This window comes from Dama dama, chromosome 24, assembly GCF_033118175.1.
Source record: "Dama dama isolate Ldn47 chromosome 24, ASM3311817v1, whole genome shotgun sequence".
Lineage (NCBI taxonomy): Eukaryota > Metazoa > Chordata > Mammalia > Artiodactyla > Cervidae > Dama > Dama dama.
In genome coordinates, this window is record NC_083704.1 from 13,804,671 (window position 1) to 13,817,943 (window position 13,273).

Sequence of the window (13,273 nt, forward strand, 5' to 3'; positions counted from 1 at the left end):
TGTTTCACCGTCTGGATTTGCTTGGTTACTTTGTATGGTATCATTTAATTTGCTCTTTTATGCCCTGCATTTCTCATAAATTGTGTTATATGCAAACAACTGACAAGAGTCAAGTTAAACATTTTTGACTGGACTAGATCACAGATGATGATATTGTAGACTTCATATGACACCAAGGTTGATGCACAGGGTGGTCTTTTAAACATTAAGCGTATCATGTCACCATTGCTTAAATGCTATTTATAGCTTCTTTTCTATTTATGCTACATTACCAACTCTTCAACTTGGCTTACAATGTTCTGAAAGATTTGATGCCTTACTCTTCCAATTTAATTTCAACCAATCTCTACTTGCTTTTTAAAATTTTTGCCAGGCTGCTTCCACTCCCTGAACATGGGAAGTGAAAGTGCTTGCCTTCTAGGGCCTTTGCCCCTTGGTCTGGGAGACTCTCCCCAGCCACTGCTTTCTCTGCTTCTCTTCCTTTCTCTTAAGGTCAAGCATCTTATCAGACTACAGGCCTTTTTTTTTTTTTTTAAATGTACTTTATGTAACTATTATTAACTTTTTTTGCCACTTGGCTTGGCATCTTCCATCCAACCTGAGCCCTCTGCAGTGGAAGCATGCAGTCTTAGCCACTGGCCCACCAGGGAAGTCCCTCAAACTGCAGGTCTTTTAAAGTTCACTTCCTCAGAAAAGCTGTCTCTATTTAATAATTGTAATTATTTAAACTAGCTTCGCTGGAGGGACCCTCATACCCTACATCCCAAGCACCCTGCTTTTTGTACCAAGATACTTGTTTCGCATTGGCAGGTGATTCTTTGCCACTAGCGCCACCTGGGAAGACCCCCAAGATGCTTTTTTGGTCCACCTTAGCATCTGTGTCCATACCTGACAGTAAGCGGCACAAGAGCAAGGGCCTGGTGTGTTCGACTCACTGTGAACACAGCATTTGTGCACAGCACCCCGCCGAATCAATCACCACAGGTCACAATAACCCTGAAGCATCCAAGTCTTGGGCAGGTGGCTGCTACCTCGCGCCAGTGCCAGTGACAGGAGTACCTCCCTGGGACATTGTTCAAGTGCAGGAAGTTATTTTTACGCAAGTGCTCGGCCCAACTGCCGAAGCAGTAGAAGGAAAAGAGAAAATTCCACACAGTGGAGCTGGCTAGCACCTCAAGGTTTAGCCCAGGATGAATGGGGCCCAGGTGAGCAGCGCCGGCTCCCTGACTCCCTCACGTGACCGCGGGCGGCGCGCCGAGTGCGCCTGCGCCGGGGCTCCCGGAAGTGGCCGGACCCGAAGCGCAAGCGGAGCGCACGTCCGTCAGCCCCTCAGTCCGCCCGTCCGCCGGCCCGGTACTCTGCGCGCCTCGGCCCTCGTCGCCGTCCCGTGGTGTCTTTGGCCCGAAGGGAGGCCGAGGCGCTCGCCATGGCGGCGTTCATCTCAGTACAGCTGAAAAAGACCTCGGAGGTGGACCTGGCCAAGCCGCTGGTGAAGTTCATCCAGCAGACGTACCCGAGCGGCGGGGAGGAGCAGGCCCAGTACTGCCGCGCGGCGGAGGAGCTCAGCAAGCTGCGGCGCGCCGCGCTCGGCCGCCCGCTGGACAAGCACGAGGGCGCGCTCGAGACGCTGCTGAGGTGGGCCTGGGGCCGGGTAGGGGGAGGCTGGCGGCGGCCTGCCGCTTGCCTTGCTTCCTTCTCCCTTCCTGACTCCTTCCCACCCACGGCCGGGCCGGCCGCCCCACCCCGGCTTGGCCCGGCGCGTAGGTGTGGCCTGCATTCCTTCCTGCGGCAGGCCCCGGTGACCCTACCCGCTTCCCCTGGCTGCCCGCCGCCGTCCTCCGGGCCCGGTCGACCGGCCACCTGGGAGGAACGGTCCACCACGTATTCGATCTCTTACCTCATTTACCCAGAACTAGTTTTCTTCACTTTTTTTTTTTTTTGAGGGGCGGGGGGCGGTCTGTGAGACTCCTCCCTTCTTCCATTTTTGCATCACCGCAAAACTTTGTTGGCCAGGTTGGGATTTCATAGTAGAAATTGCTTGAGGGAAGTGGCAGAATTGGGGCCCTGGAACTCATGTTTCTTACTTACTCCATACCGTCCACTTTGAAAGGAGCCGTTTTCCTAAGTTCATCGCAACCTAAAGACAGGTGGAGAATTCCATTGGTTTAGGAGCTGCCATTATTTAAAATTAAACTTGAGTGACAGAACGTTCCAGATAGGTTGCTTTTAATCAGTTTGTTTGCAAACAGGTATGTACATAATGGAGTAAATTTGTTGTCTTAGTAAATGTTTATTGAACTCAGGATGTATTTAATGAGAGTTTCTTCTGTAGTACTTTCCAGTTAGGATGGCAGGACATTTTTATAGCACTTTATAGTTAAAAAAAATTCTTTCGCCCACCTTTTAAATCACATTTCCTGTGTCTAACGTAGTCTCGTTTCACAGGAAAAACACAGCTATATTAGGACACAAGTAGGAGCCGCTCAGGTTAAACTCAGTAACTGAAAAGGCAATGAATATTGCTTCTTTAACTTTAGGCATTTCTGGAGATGATTCTGCCTTCAGGATGTTTCCATTTTAGGAGAGCTTTGTTCCTGTAATCGGGAGAGATGGCCACTGGCTCTCCTGTAATTACAGTGGTCTTAACAGTCAGGATCTTACACAAGAGTGCTTTCCTCTTGCGCCCTGGCAAAAGTCCATGGAAGCCTCTGTTTGGATTGGCCTGTGCCCATGTGCAGTGGTGAGAAATGGCCTAATTGCCCTCCTCTGAGTCACTCTGCTGGTTTAACTTTCCCGTGCAGCATGGATTAAAGTAGTATTAGTATGGAATCAGTTTTCCAGAAGGAGGGTACTCAATAGATCGCTTAGATTATGACCCCTTGGTGTAAATTTTAAAGATAAGACTTGGGTTTCGAAGATCATTAGGTTGATACTTAGTATAAGCTTTTTAAAAAGTTAACCTATGAATACTTAGACATTCTTTAGAATTAACGTACTTAAAATTATTTCCAAAGCAATTCTTACGTAGACCTGAGTAGCGTTCAGTGAGGATTTTTCACTAGTATTAAAAAAGCATGGGTTATGGTATAATGAATACAAGAATACATTAGGTTTGGTCTCAACACTTAAGGAGCATTGGAGGCTTGAGACTTGGAAGAATAATGAATATCGGTAATGTGAGGTTTAAAACTTTTTTCATTTGTTCATTGTTTTAGTAGTTTCCCAGGCGTAAATGTGAGAACTGTTCTTAGGTTTTAGGGTTCTTTGAGAGATAGTTTCTTTGAAACTGTTTCTTTAGGCATCTCTGCATTATCCTCACGTTAGCATATTATTGCCTTTGGAGTTAGGGTAAGCTGATAGTAGTACATTTTATAATGTATAATTACATTATAATTACATTTTATAATTACATTTTAATACATAATTACATTATAATTACATTTTATAATGGAGGTGTGTACAAAAGTATCTTTGGTATGCCTCTTGTTATGGGGGGTTCATTCAATTATGCAGAATATTTTACTTTTAATAATTATATTTCTGTAATTGTATAAACTGAACATTAATTTACATATTTTAACTTAATGAACTTTTTGAAAAAGAAGATTTAAGTTAATTCCTAAAGAATAGAAACTAGCTTGATAAGTACTGGCACACAGCTCTGCATACATAGGTCCAGTGATGGACTTGCTTTTTTGTTTTTAGACGAACTCTTAAAATTTCCTAAAATACACATTTATGTGTTGTAATATTAAAAGTGAATGTTATCCTTTGTAAAGTGACTTTAAGTACAAATTGGTTAGGAGAGCCTCAGTAAGTATTGAATCTTACACTAGGTGATCAGATGGGATGGTTTTTTGGGCAGGGAAGCTCCAGATAACCAGGTTATACCAGTCTTTTGTGGTGATTAATTTCTTTGTAGAGAAAGCTTACAGTCTCCTTCCATGAAAAAGCCTGGTTGTCAGCTTTCTGAAATTTGATAGAAAAAATGGAGGGTGAGCAGTATTCATGTATGGAGTTTTCTATATCAGCCTATTTTAGCTTTAATATCATCTGTGTTGCTGTATGAGGGTTGAATTCAGCTGTATGTGGGAGATCTCAGTTTATCAGTGAGTTAAGTTATGATTTTAGTCTTGTGTAAAAAGTTGGTAGAGGGGTAGTTTAGATAGCTTAGGGATGGTATGGGCTTCCCGGGTAGTTCAGCAATGCAGGAGACCCCGGTTTGATTCCTGGGTTGGGAAGATCCCCTGGAGAAGGGATCGGCTACCCACTCCAGTATTCTTGGGCTTCCCAGGTGGCTCAGACAATACAGAATCCACCTGCAATGCAGGAGACTTGGTTTTGATCCTTGGGTTGGGAAGATCCCGCGGAGGAGGGCATGGCAACCTACTCCAGTATTCTTGCGTGGAGAATCCCCAAGAACAGAAGAGCCTGGCAGACTACAGTCCATGCGGTCACAAAGAGTCGGACACAACTGAACTGACTAAGTACAGCACAGCAAAGGAATGGCGCTGTGAAATTCATCAGGCTCAGGCTCCTTTCAGCTATCTGCTCTGTAAAAGCTAGAGTCCTCGTTCCCAGGGTCCAGATAGCAGTTAAACTCAACTTTTAGACAGGATGGAGGGAGGGAGACGAGAGGTAGAAGGCTTAGCCTTTAGGATGTTACCTGAAAACGGCCCCACAACACCCTGCTCATGTTATTAGCCATTATGTATGTCCACATCTCAGAAGGGTAGGAGAGGTAAAGGAATTTTTATTAAGGGCATGCATATACCCAGCTAAAATACGTGATTTTCTTAGGGAGGAGAGGTAATGATGTGGGTGATTAGCACCATCAGTAGGCTCTCTGGTGGCTTAGCTGGTAAAGAATCTGCCTGCAACATGGGAGACCTGGGTTCAGTCTGTGGGTCAGGAAGATCCCCTGGAGAAGGGAATGGCAACCCACTCCAGTATTCTTGCCTGGAGGATCCCATGGACAGAGAACCTAAGAGTTAGACATTTCTGAGAAACTAACTCTTTGACTTCACTTTCAGTAGGCTCTCAGTTCCCTTTGTCCCCACTCAGCTGTGCTCATTGCCCACCTGTGCTTGCTGTCCTGAACATTTTCCTGAGGGTGAGCCTGTCCTCATAGTGGAGGATCTGGGAGCCCCAAAATTTCTTCCAAAGGTCTTCAAATGACCAGGGATGGAACCCACATCCCCTGCAGTGGAGGCAAAGTCTTAACCACTGGACCACCAGGGAAGTCCCCTCAAGTTTCCTGTCTGGCTTCTTTGTGCAGTTTGCCTGCTTTCTCTCTAGTCAGTTAGATTTTCACCTTTTTCTGCTTCATTTATTCACTTTTCTTTCACCTTTTAGAAACTTTCATTGGAACTTCTTGTATGCTGTTGTGCTCTTTCCCATTCTTTTTGTCCTAGGGCAGTTATATCTTTTTAATTTTTATTGTCTTTCCAGTGGAAGTTTGAGAGGGAGCAGAGAAGAAGGTTGTTTATTCAGATCTCTTTGTTTAACAAATAGGGTATTTGCATTTTCAGCTTTCTTCTGTTTTTATATCAATTTGCATTCTCTTTGGCAAGTAATTTTTTTTTCCTCCACATCCTCAGAAATACTCACTGATTAATAATTTCAATAAGTTGCTCTTTGCTGAATGGATGGGTGCAAGATGGTACCCAGTTTTAGGTTGCATTGCCTTGATATCTCTGAGGTCCAGCATTTTTTGTTTGCTGGCTGGCCACTTTCTTTTTGTGTAAATTGCATGGCCTTTTTTTTTTGCCTATTTTCTACATTGTGTTTTCCTTACTGATTTTTAAGAGTTCCGTACATTTTCTGGCAATTTATCCTTTTTTCTGTTATTTATAGTACAAATATCATCTTTAAATCTGTTTTTTGTCTCTTATGTTTATGGTATGTTTTGTCACACAAAACTCCTTGCAATTTTTTTTTTTCTTTGGTTTTGCCTCCTGTCACGTGGGATCTTAGTTCCCCAAACTGGGATCAACCCTCACCCACTGCAGTGGAAGCTCAGAGTTTTAACGAGTGATGAAATCTCGGAAAGTGTTTTATTCTCAAAATCTGTTGTTACAATTTTTTTCTTATTTCTGATGTTGCATATGATTACCCCCCACCCCCCAACCAGATCTCTTGAAAGTTCAGAGCCATCTTTTTTTTTTTTTTAAAACCAAGTCTGCTTAATTTTTTGGTTTTCTGCTGCCATTCACTTGTTTCTTTTTCCTCTTTTTGTACAGAATGATTAGCTTCTCATCTTTTTTTGTTTTTCTAATACATTTATTTTAGGACTATGTTTTCTCTGAATTTGCTTTCAGTTGCATCCAACTGGTTTTGGTATTTGGTATGTAGTATTCTTGTTGAGATTTTAAAAATAATTTGTAATTTCAGTTTTCTTTAACATGAGTCTTTAATATAGATTTTGTAAAATTTCTAAATTTGTGTGTCACTTTTTTGTTGGTTAATATTTAGTTTGCTGCATTATGGTACTGTCTTTTTCTTTGTAAAATAAAGTTGATGGAACTAGTTTCATAATTTCTGGAAATTTTCCCAAGCACTAGTGTTTTATAAATCAAGAAAGAAAATATTGCTGTTCCATTTACTTCTCAGCTGTTGCTTACATTCTGATTGGTGGTGAAGATATTGAGATAATATTAGCCTTAATGACATTGCTACAATTTGTTAATCAAAAGAGTATGGTGGATATAAAGATAATTAATACTTGACCTTTGATCTCAAGGCGTACCTGTAGTTGCCAGACCTTAGTTTGGCTGAGTTAATTTTATTTATTCTACATAAATGAATAAACAAATTTAACAGGAAGAGTTAAAATCTTTGTTTGATAAATAAAATGACTTGTCAGGACTTGTCAGGTCTTCATTCTTTGTAATCCTAGAGGGAATTTGCTGCCATACTCTACTGCAGCACTGCTTCTGTGAGTGATTCTTCATGAGATAGATTGGGCAAAGAAGAAAGTGTGAAAATCAGGTGCAGGAGGCATCTACTGACTAATCAATATCTGGCCCAGCTCTCTGGTCTACTGTGTCTCTGGTTGGTGGGCTTGGAGTTGACCAGCTCTAGTACTGACTGGAACTGGATGGCTTATGTGAGTTTGTGTTGCAGTATCACTCTCCTAATGTGGATTGGTTGTTCTTGGTCTCCATACCATCCCCCTAAAAATTTTTTTTTAATTAGAATTTTTGGAGAAGACTCTTGAGAGTCCCTTGGCCTGCAAGGAGATCCAACCAGTCCATCCTAAAGGAGATCAGTCCTGGGTGTTCATTGGAAGGACTGATGTTGAAGCTGAAACTCCAATACTTTGGCCATCTGATGTGAAGAGCTGACTCATTGGAAAAGACCCTGATGCTAGCAAATTGAAGGCAGGAGGAGAAGGGGAATAACAGATGAGATGGTTGGATGGCATCACTGACTCAATGGACATGAGTTTGAGTAAACTCTGGAAGTTGGTGATGGACAGGGAGGCCTGGTGTGCTGCAGTCAATGGGGTCGCAAAGAGTCGGACACGACTGAGCGACTGAACTGAACTGAATGGAAATTTGTTTTATCTTTGGTATATTAAAAGAAATATATTCGTTTGCTATTTTTTTTCCCCCATGAGATTTAAAAAGTTGAGTTCTTAGATATTTGTTCTAAGCCATTGAGTTTTTAAAGTCCTGGAGAATATAAAAACACTTCTGCATGTTTGCAAAATAAGAATCCGTAGCTCCCGTTTTTCCAACATGTGCTGTGTGTCTGGAACCGTTTGTCTCAGGCTGGGACTGGAACCCGTGTGCTCGGCCTTGAACCCAGCCAGAACCCACACTGCCTGGTGTCAGTGCCTGTTGAAGCTGAGAGAATACAGTGAGAGACAGAGTGATCGGTAAGAGATGGACTCACTGGGATTCAGAGAGAAACACGCTCCACAGACAGAGTGTGGGCCATGGATGAGAGCAAGTGCTGCAAAATGTGGCGTGGTTAGTTTTTATAGGCTGGGTGATTTCATATCCTAAAAGATGATGCTGTCAAAGTGCTGCACTCAATATGCCAGCAAATTTGGAAAACTCAGCAGTGGCCACAGGACTGGAAAAGGTCAGTTTTCATTTCAATCCCAAAGAAAGGCAATGCTAAAGAATGCTCAAACTAACACACATTTGCACTCATCTCATACGCTAGCAAAGTAACACTCAAAATTCTCCAAGTGAGGCTCCAGCAATACGTGAACTGAGAACTTCCAGACATTCAAGTTGAATTTAGAAAAGGCAGAGGAAGCAGAGATCAAATTGCCAACATCCATTGGATCATAGAAGAAGCAAAGGAATTCCAAAAAAACATGTACTTCTGTGTTATTGACTACACCAAAACTTTTGTGTGGAGCACAACAAACTGTGGAAAATTCTGAAAGAGATGGGAATACCAGGCCACGTTACCTGCCTCCTGAGAAATCTGTAGTCAGGTCAAGAAGCAACAGTTAGAACTAGACATGGAACAACAGTCTGGTTCCAAATAGGGAAAGGAATACATCAAGGCTGTATATTGTCACCCTGCTTATCTAACTTATATGCAGAGTACATCATGAGAAATGCTCAACTGAATGAAGCACAAGCTGGAATCAAGATTGCTGGGAGAAATCAGTAACCTCAGATATGCACATGACACCACCCTTATGGCAGAAAGTGAAGAAAAACTTTAGAGCCTCTTGATGAAAATGAATGGGGAGAGTGAAAAAGTTGGCTTGAAACTCAACATTCAGAAAACTAAGATCATGGCTTCCAGTCCCATCACTTCATGGCAAATAGATGGGGAAACAATGGAAACAGAGATTTTATTTTTTTGGGCTCCAAATCACTGCAGATGGTGACTGCAGCCATGAAATTAAAAGACACTTGCACCTTGGAAGAAAAGTTATGACCAACCTAGATAGCATATTAGAAAGCAGAGACATTACTTTGCCAACAAAGGTCCATCTAGTCAAAGCTATGGTTTTTCCACTAGTCATGGATGGATGTGAGAGTTGGACCATAAAGAAAGCTGAGCGTCGAAGAATTGATGCTTTTGAGCTGTGGTGTTGGACAAGACTCTTGAGAGTCCCTTGGACTGCAAGGAGATCCAAGCAGTCCATCCTAAAGGAAATCAGTCCTGAATATTCATTTGAAGGACTGATTTTGAGCTGAAACTCCAATAGTTTGGCCACCTGATGTGAAGAACTGACTCATTTGAATAGACCCTGATGTTGGGAGGGATTGAAGGCGGAGGAGAAGGGGATAACAGAGGATGAGATGGTTGGATGGCATCACCAAGTCAATGGACATGAGTGTGAGTAAGCTCCGGGCTTTGGTGATGGACAGGGAAGCCTGGCGTGCTGCAGTCCTTGGGGTCCCAAAGAGTCGGACTGAGCAACTGAACTGAACCTGTGGTTAGCAATGTCTCCTTTCTTTTGAAAAGAGTTTCTTTGTGTAGTTTACTCCATACTATAAAATCAGGTATTAATGATTTCCAGTGAGTACTGTACTTATGTTTCATTTTTTCATACTTATATTTCATGTTACCTAACCTATCCTAAAGTGAAAGTTGCTCAGTCATGTCCGACTCTTTGTGACCCCATGGACTATACAGTCCATGGAATTCTCCAGGCCAGAATACTGAAGTGGGTAGATCTCCAGGGGATCTCCCCAACCCAGGGATCGAACCCAGGTCTCCGCATTACAGGTGGATTCTTTATCGGCTGAGCCACTAGGGAAGCCCTTCCTCCCTTGCCAGAGAGTCCAGCCATCTCAACCTGGACAGCTGGCAGGAGATAAGGCAACTTTCTGAGTCACCAATTCCTGGTTTGTGTCAGGGCCATGTCACTCTTTGTGACACCATGGACTGTATCTCGCCAGGCTCCTCTGTCCGTGGAATTCTCTAAACAAGAAAACTGGAATGGATTGCCATTTCCTTCTCCCGGGGATCTTCCCGACCCGAGGATCGAACCTGGGTCTCCTGTATTGCAGGCAGATTTCTTTACCGTCTCAATCACAAAGGAAGCCAACCTATCCTAAGACACTTACTTTACTTTGAGAATTGCATCACGTAGCTTTTAGACATTTAAATGTAGGATATAAATGTACTGTTACCCACACAAATCAAATTTTGAGAGTTAACCCCAAAAGCTTTGGAGTAAATAGGATAGATATAAAAAAATTTGGTACGTTCTGTATACCCTTTCTTTTTTCCTTGATCCATTTTCAGAGCGAGTATTTTCATCTCCTACTTCCTTCCGGTTTAAAGCAGAGGTCAGCAAACGAAGGCCTGCCTAGCTGCCTGTTTCTGTATGGTCTGGGGCACTCTCTAGCGGGTTGGCGCTGGGAGCCTTGGAGAGCTGGCTAGGGTGCTTCCCTCTGCCCCGTCTTCCCTTTTATCTTCTGTGTCTGCCTCCCTGGCCGGTAGCCAGGCCTCACTGCTGCCCAGGACTTGCTTAGGTGTCTCTACACATTGGGTGTTCTGCTTGCCAGTGACTTGGCAGTGAACGATATAATCTGGAACCAGGAACTGGTGACTCAGCAAGTCGCCTTATCTCTTGCCAGCTGTCCAGGTTGAGATGGCTGGACTCTCTGGCAAGGGAGGAAGGTGTGCCGGAATTTGAGCGTCACTGGGGCAGAGAGCGAAACTGACTGCATTGACCACCGCCCACCTCTGCCTCTTGGGCTTCTCACCGCCTGACTGAATAGTCTTCCTTCAGAGAACTTCAGCTGATGGTAGTTAGATAACTGTCCCTAGAGTTCACATCATCTGAGGTGGCCCAAACAGGTAAGAAGGGTGCAGGGCAGGGCAGATGTTTTCTCTTTTGTTAGGCTATAAGAGGTACTTGCATGTTATCCTTGATTTTTGCCTTTTTCTGGCAAGGCCTAGGATGTGCTCAGTCATGTCCAACTCTTTGCAACCCTGTGGACTGTAGCCCGCCACATTCCTCTGTGGAATTCTCCAGGCAAGAATACCAGAGAGGGTTGCCATTTCCTCCTCCAGGGGATCTTCCCGACCCAGGGATTGAACCCATGTCTCCTGCACTGGCAGGTAGATTCTTCACTACTGAGCCACCTGGGAAGCCCAAAGGCCAAGTGTGGGAATCCCAGCTCTGTAGCCCTGTGACCCCCTTGCTATGCTGGCTTGCCCTTAGGGGCTGTGTGGCCTCAGAGTCTCTCTACTTGCTTGTCTCTCTTTATGGACACTTTCTTTAGTAGTTCGTATTTGTTCTCAAAACAGAATCTCAGGTTTTACTTTTCAGAGATAAAAAAGCTGCTTTTTAAAAACTTTGCATTTTGCTGATTCGTTTGTTTGGAGCTAGCAGTGAATTTTAGCATATAAGACCCAGTTCCTGCTCTCAGGGAGTTTAGAACCAGCTAATACATGACTGACTGTGGTAAGTTGTGAAGGGAAAATCAGGGGCCTAAGAGATTGTAATGGAGAGGCATTTAGAAAAGGCATAACACTGCCTCTGCTGTAACTTGTGCCACCACCGTGCAGCACCTCCAGACTGGATCCGTGTAGTAGCTTTCGGACTTCTCTGGACTTCTGCCCTTTGCACACCTGTGAGTCAGTTTTCTACAGAGCATCCGGGGTGACTCTGAAAATAGATTTGCTCGTGTTAATCTTGTCCAGACCCTTTGGTGGTTCCTCCTTTTGCCCAGTAGTAGAAGCCGCAAGTGTTACAGATTGCACTTGAGGCATCATTACTTCTTTGATTTCATCTCCTGCTGTTTTCTCCTATGCTTGCCCTCCAGCCATATCCTCCTTATTGTGCAGAGGTATTTTCAGGCATACATTTGTCTCGGATTCCTGGCACTTGTTCTCCCCTTGACTGGTGATGCTTTTCCCCACATCCCATCACTTCCTTCATGCTCTCTCTATTATATATGACATTAAATTTTTGTTGTTGTTGTCTTACTTTCATGTAGTCCAATGACCATGTTATTAAAAAAAAAAAAACTATGCCTTTTCACATCACCCTATACACATGACCTTATCCCTCTCACCTCTATTTTCCCCATTGCATTTAGCAGTATCTCCTATTCTGCATTTTTACTTAATTTTGTTTTGCCTCTACCTCTAAAAGTAAGCTTGACAAGGGTGCAGATTTTTAAATATTTATATACTGCTGAATTCCTGTGTTGTAGAACTGTGTTTGTTGCATAGCAGACTGTTAGTATGGGCTTCCCAGGTAGTGCTAGTGGTAAAGAACCTGCTTGCCAATACAGGTGTCATAAGAGACTCAGGTTTGGTCCCTGGGTTGGGAAGATCCCCTGGAGGAGGGCATGGCAATCCACTCGAGGAAGAGTTGGACACAACTCAAGCGACTTAGCATGCATGCAAACCATTAGTATGTCTTTGTTGAAAGAGTAAATGAATATGGCCCAGCAATCCCACTCCTGGGCATACACACTGAGGAAACCAGATCTGAAAGAGACATGTGTACCCCAGTGTTCGTTGCAGCACTGTTTATAATAGCCAGGACATGGGAGCAACCTAGATGCCCATCTGCAGACGAATGGCTAAGAAAGCTGTGGTACATATACACAATGGAATATTACTCACATTAAAAAGAATTCATTTGAATCAGTTCTAATGAGGTGGATGAAACGAATCCATTATACAGAGTGAAGTAAGCCAGAAAGAAAAACACCAATACAGTATACTAATGCACGTATATGGAATTTAGAAAGATGGTAACAATAACCCTATATGCAAGACAGAAAAAGAGACACAGATGTACAGAACAGACTTTTGGACTCTGGGAGAACGCGAGGGTGGGATGATCTGAGAGAACAGCATTGAAACATGTATATTATCAAGTGTGAAACAGATCACAAGTCTAGGTTGGATGCATGAGACAAGTGCTCGGGCCTGGTGCACTGGGAAGACCCAGAGGGATGGGGTGGGGGTGGGGGGGAGGTGGGAGGGGGGATCAGGATGGGGAACACATGTAAATCCATGGCTGATTCATGTCAATGTATGACAAAAACCACTACAGTATTGTAAAGTAATTAGCCTCCAACTAATAAAAATAATTGGGGAAAAAAAAATCAGTACATACATTAAAAAAAAAGGTAAGGAAAATAAAAAAGAGTAAATGAATGAGGACAAGAAATATGGGAAATTTTGATGGGAAAGTTTCTGGGTGAAGGAGAAAAAAATGGGTGAATGCCCTGAGCCAGGAGAGAGCACAGAATCTTAATGCCTACAGTGTGTAGTGAATATTCTTAGTTGAGGCTGGAGAATTGGGTAATGAATGATACCA

At 43.4% G+C, this 13,273-nt stretch overlaps 1 protein-coding gene across 1 annotated transcript in view; it reads left to right on the forward strand.

Annotated features, from left to right (window-relative positions):
* Window positions 1-1,278: 1,278 nt before the first annotated feature.
* Window positions 1,279-13,273, forward strand: part of PDCD6IP (programmed cell death 6 interacting protein) — a 70,329-nt gene continuing 58,334 nt past the window's right edge. The window contains exon 1 of the mRNA XM_061127707.1: window positions 1,279-1,635. Coding sequence (XP_060983690.1) covers window positions 1,427-1,635 — 209 coding nt within the window. The 5' untranslated portion in view covers window positions 1,279-1,426. The remainder of the gene's footprint in view (window positions 1,636-13,273) is intronic.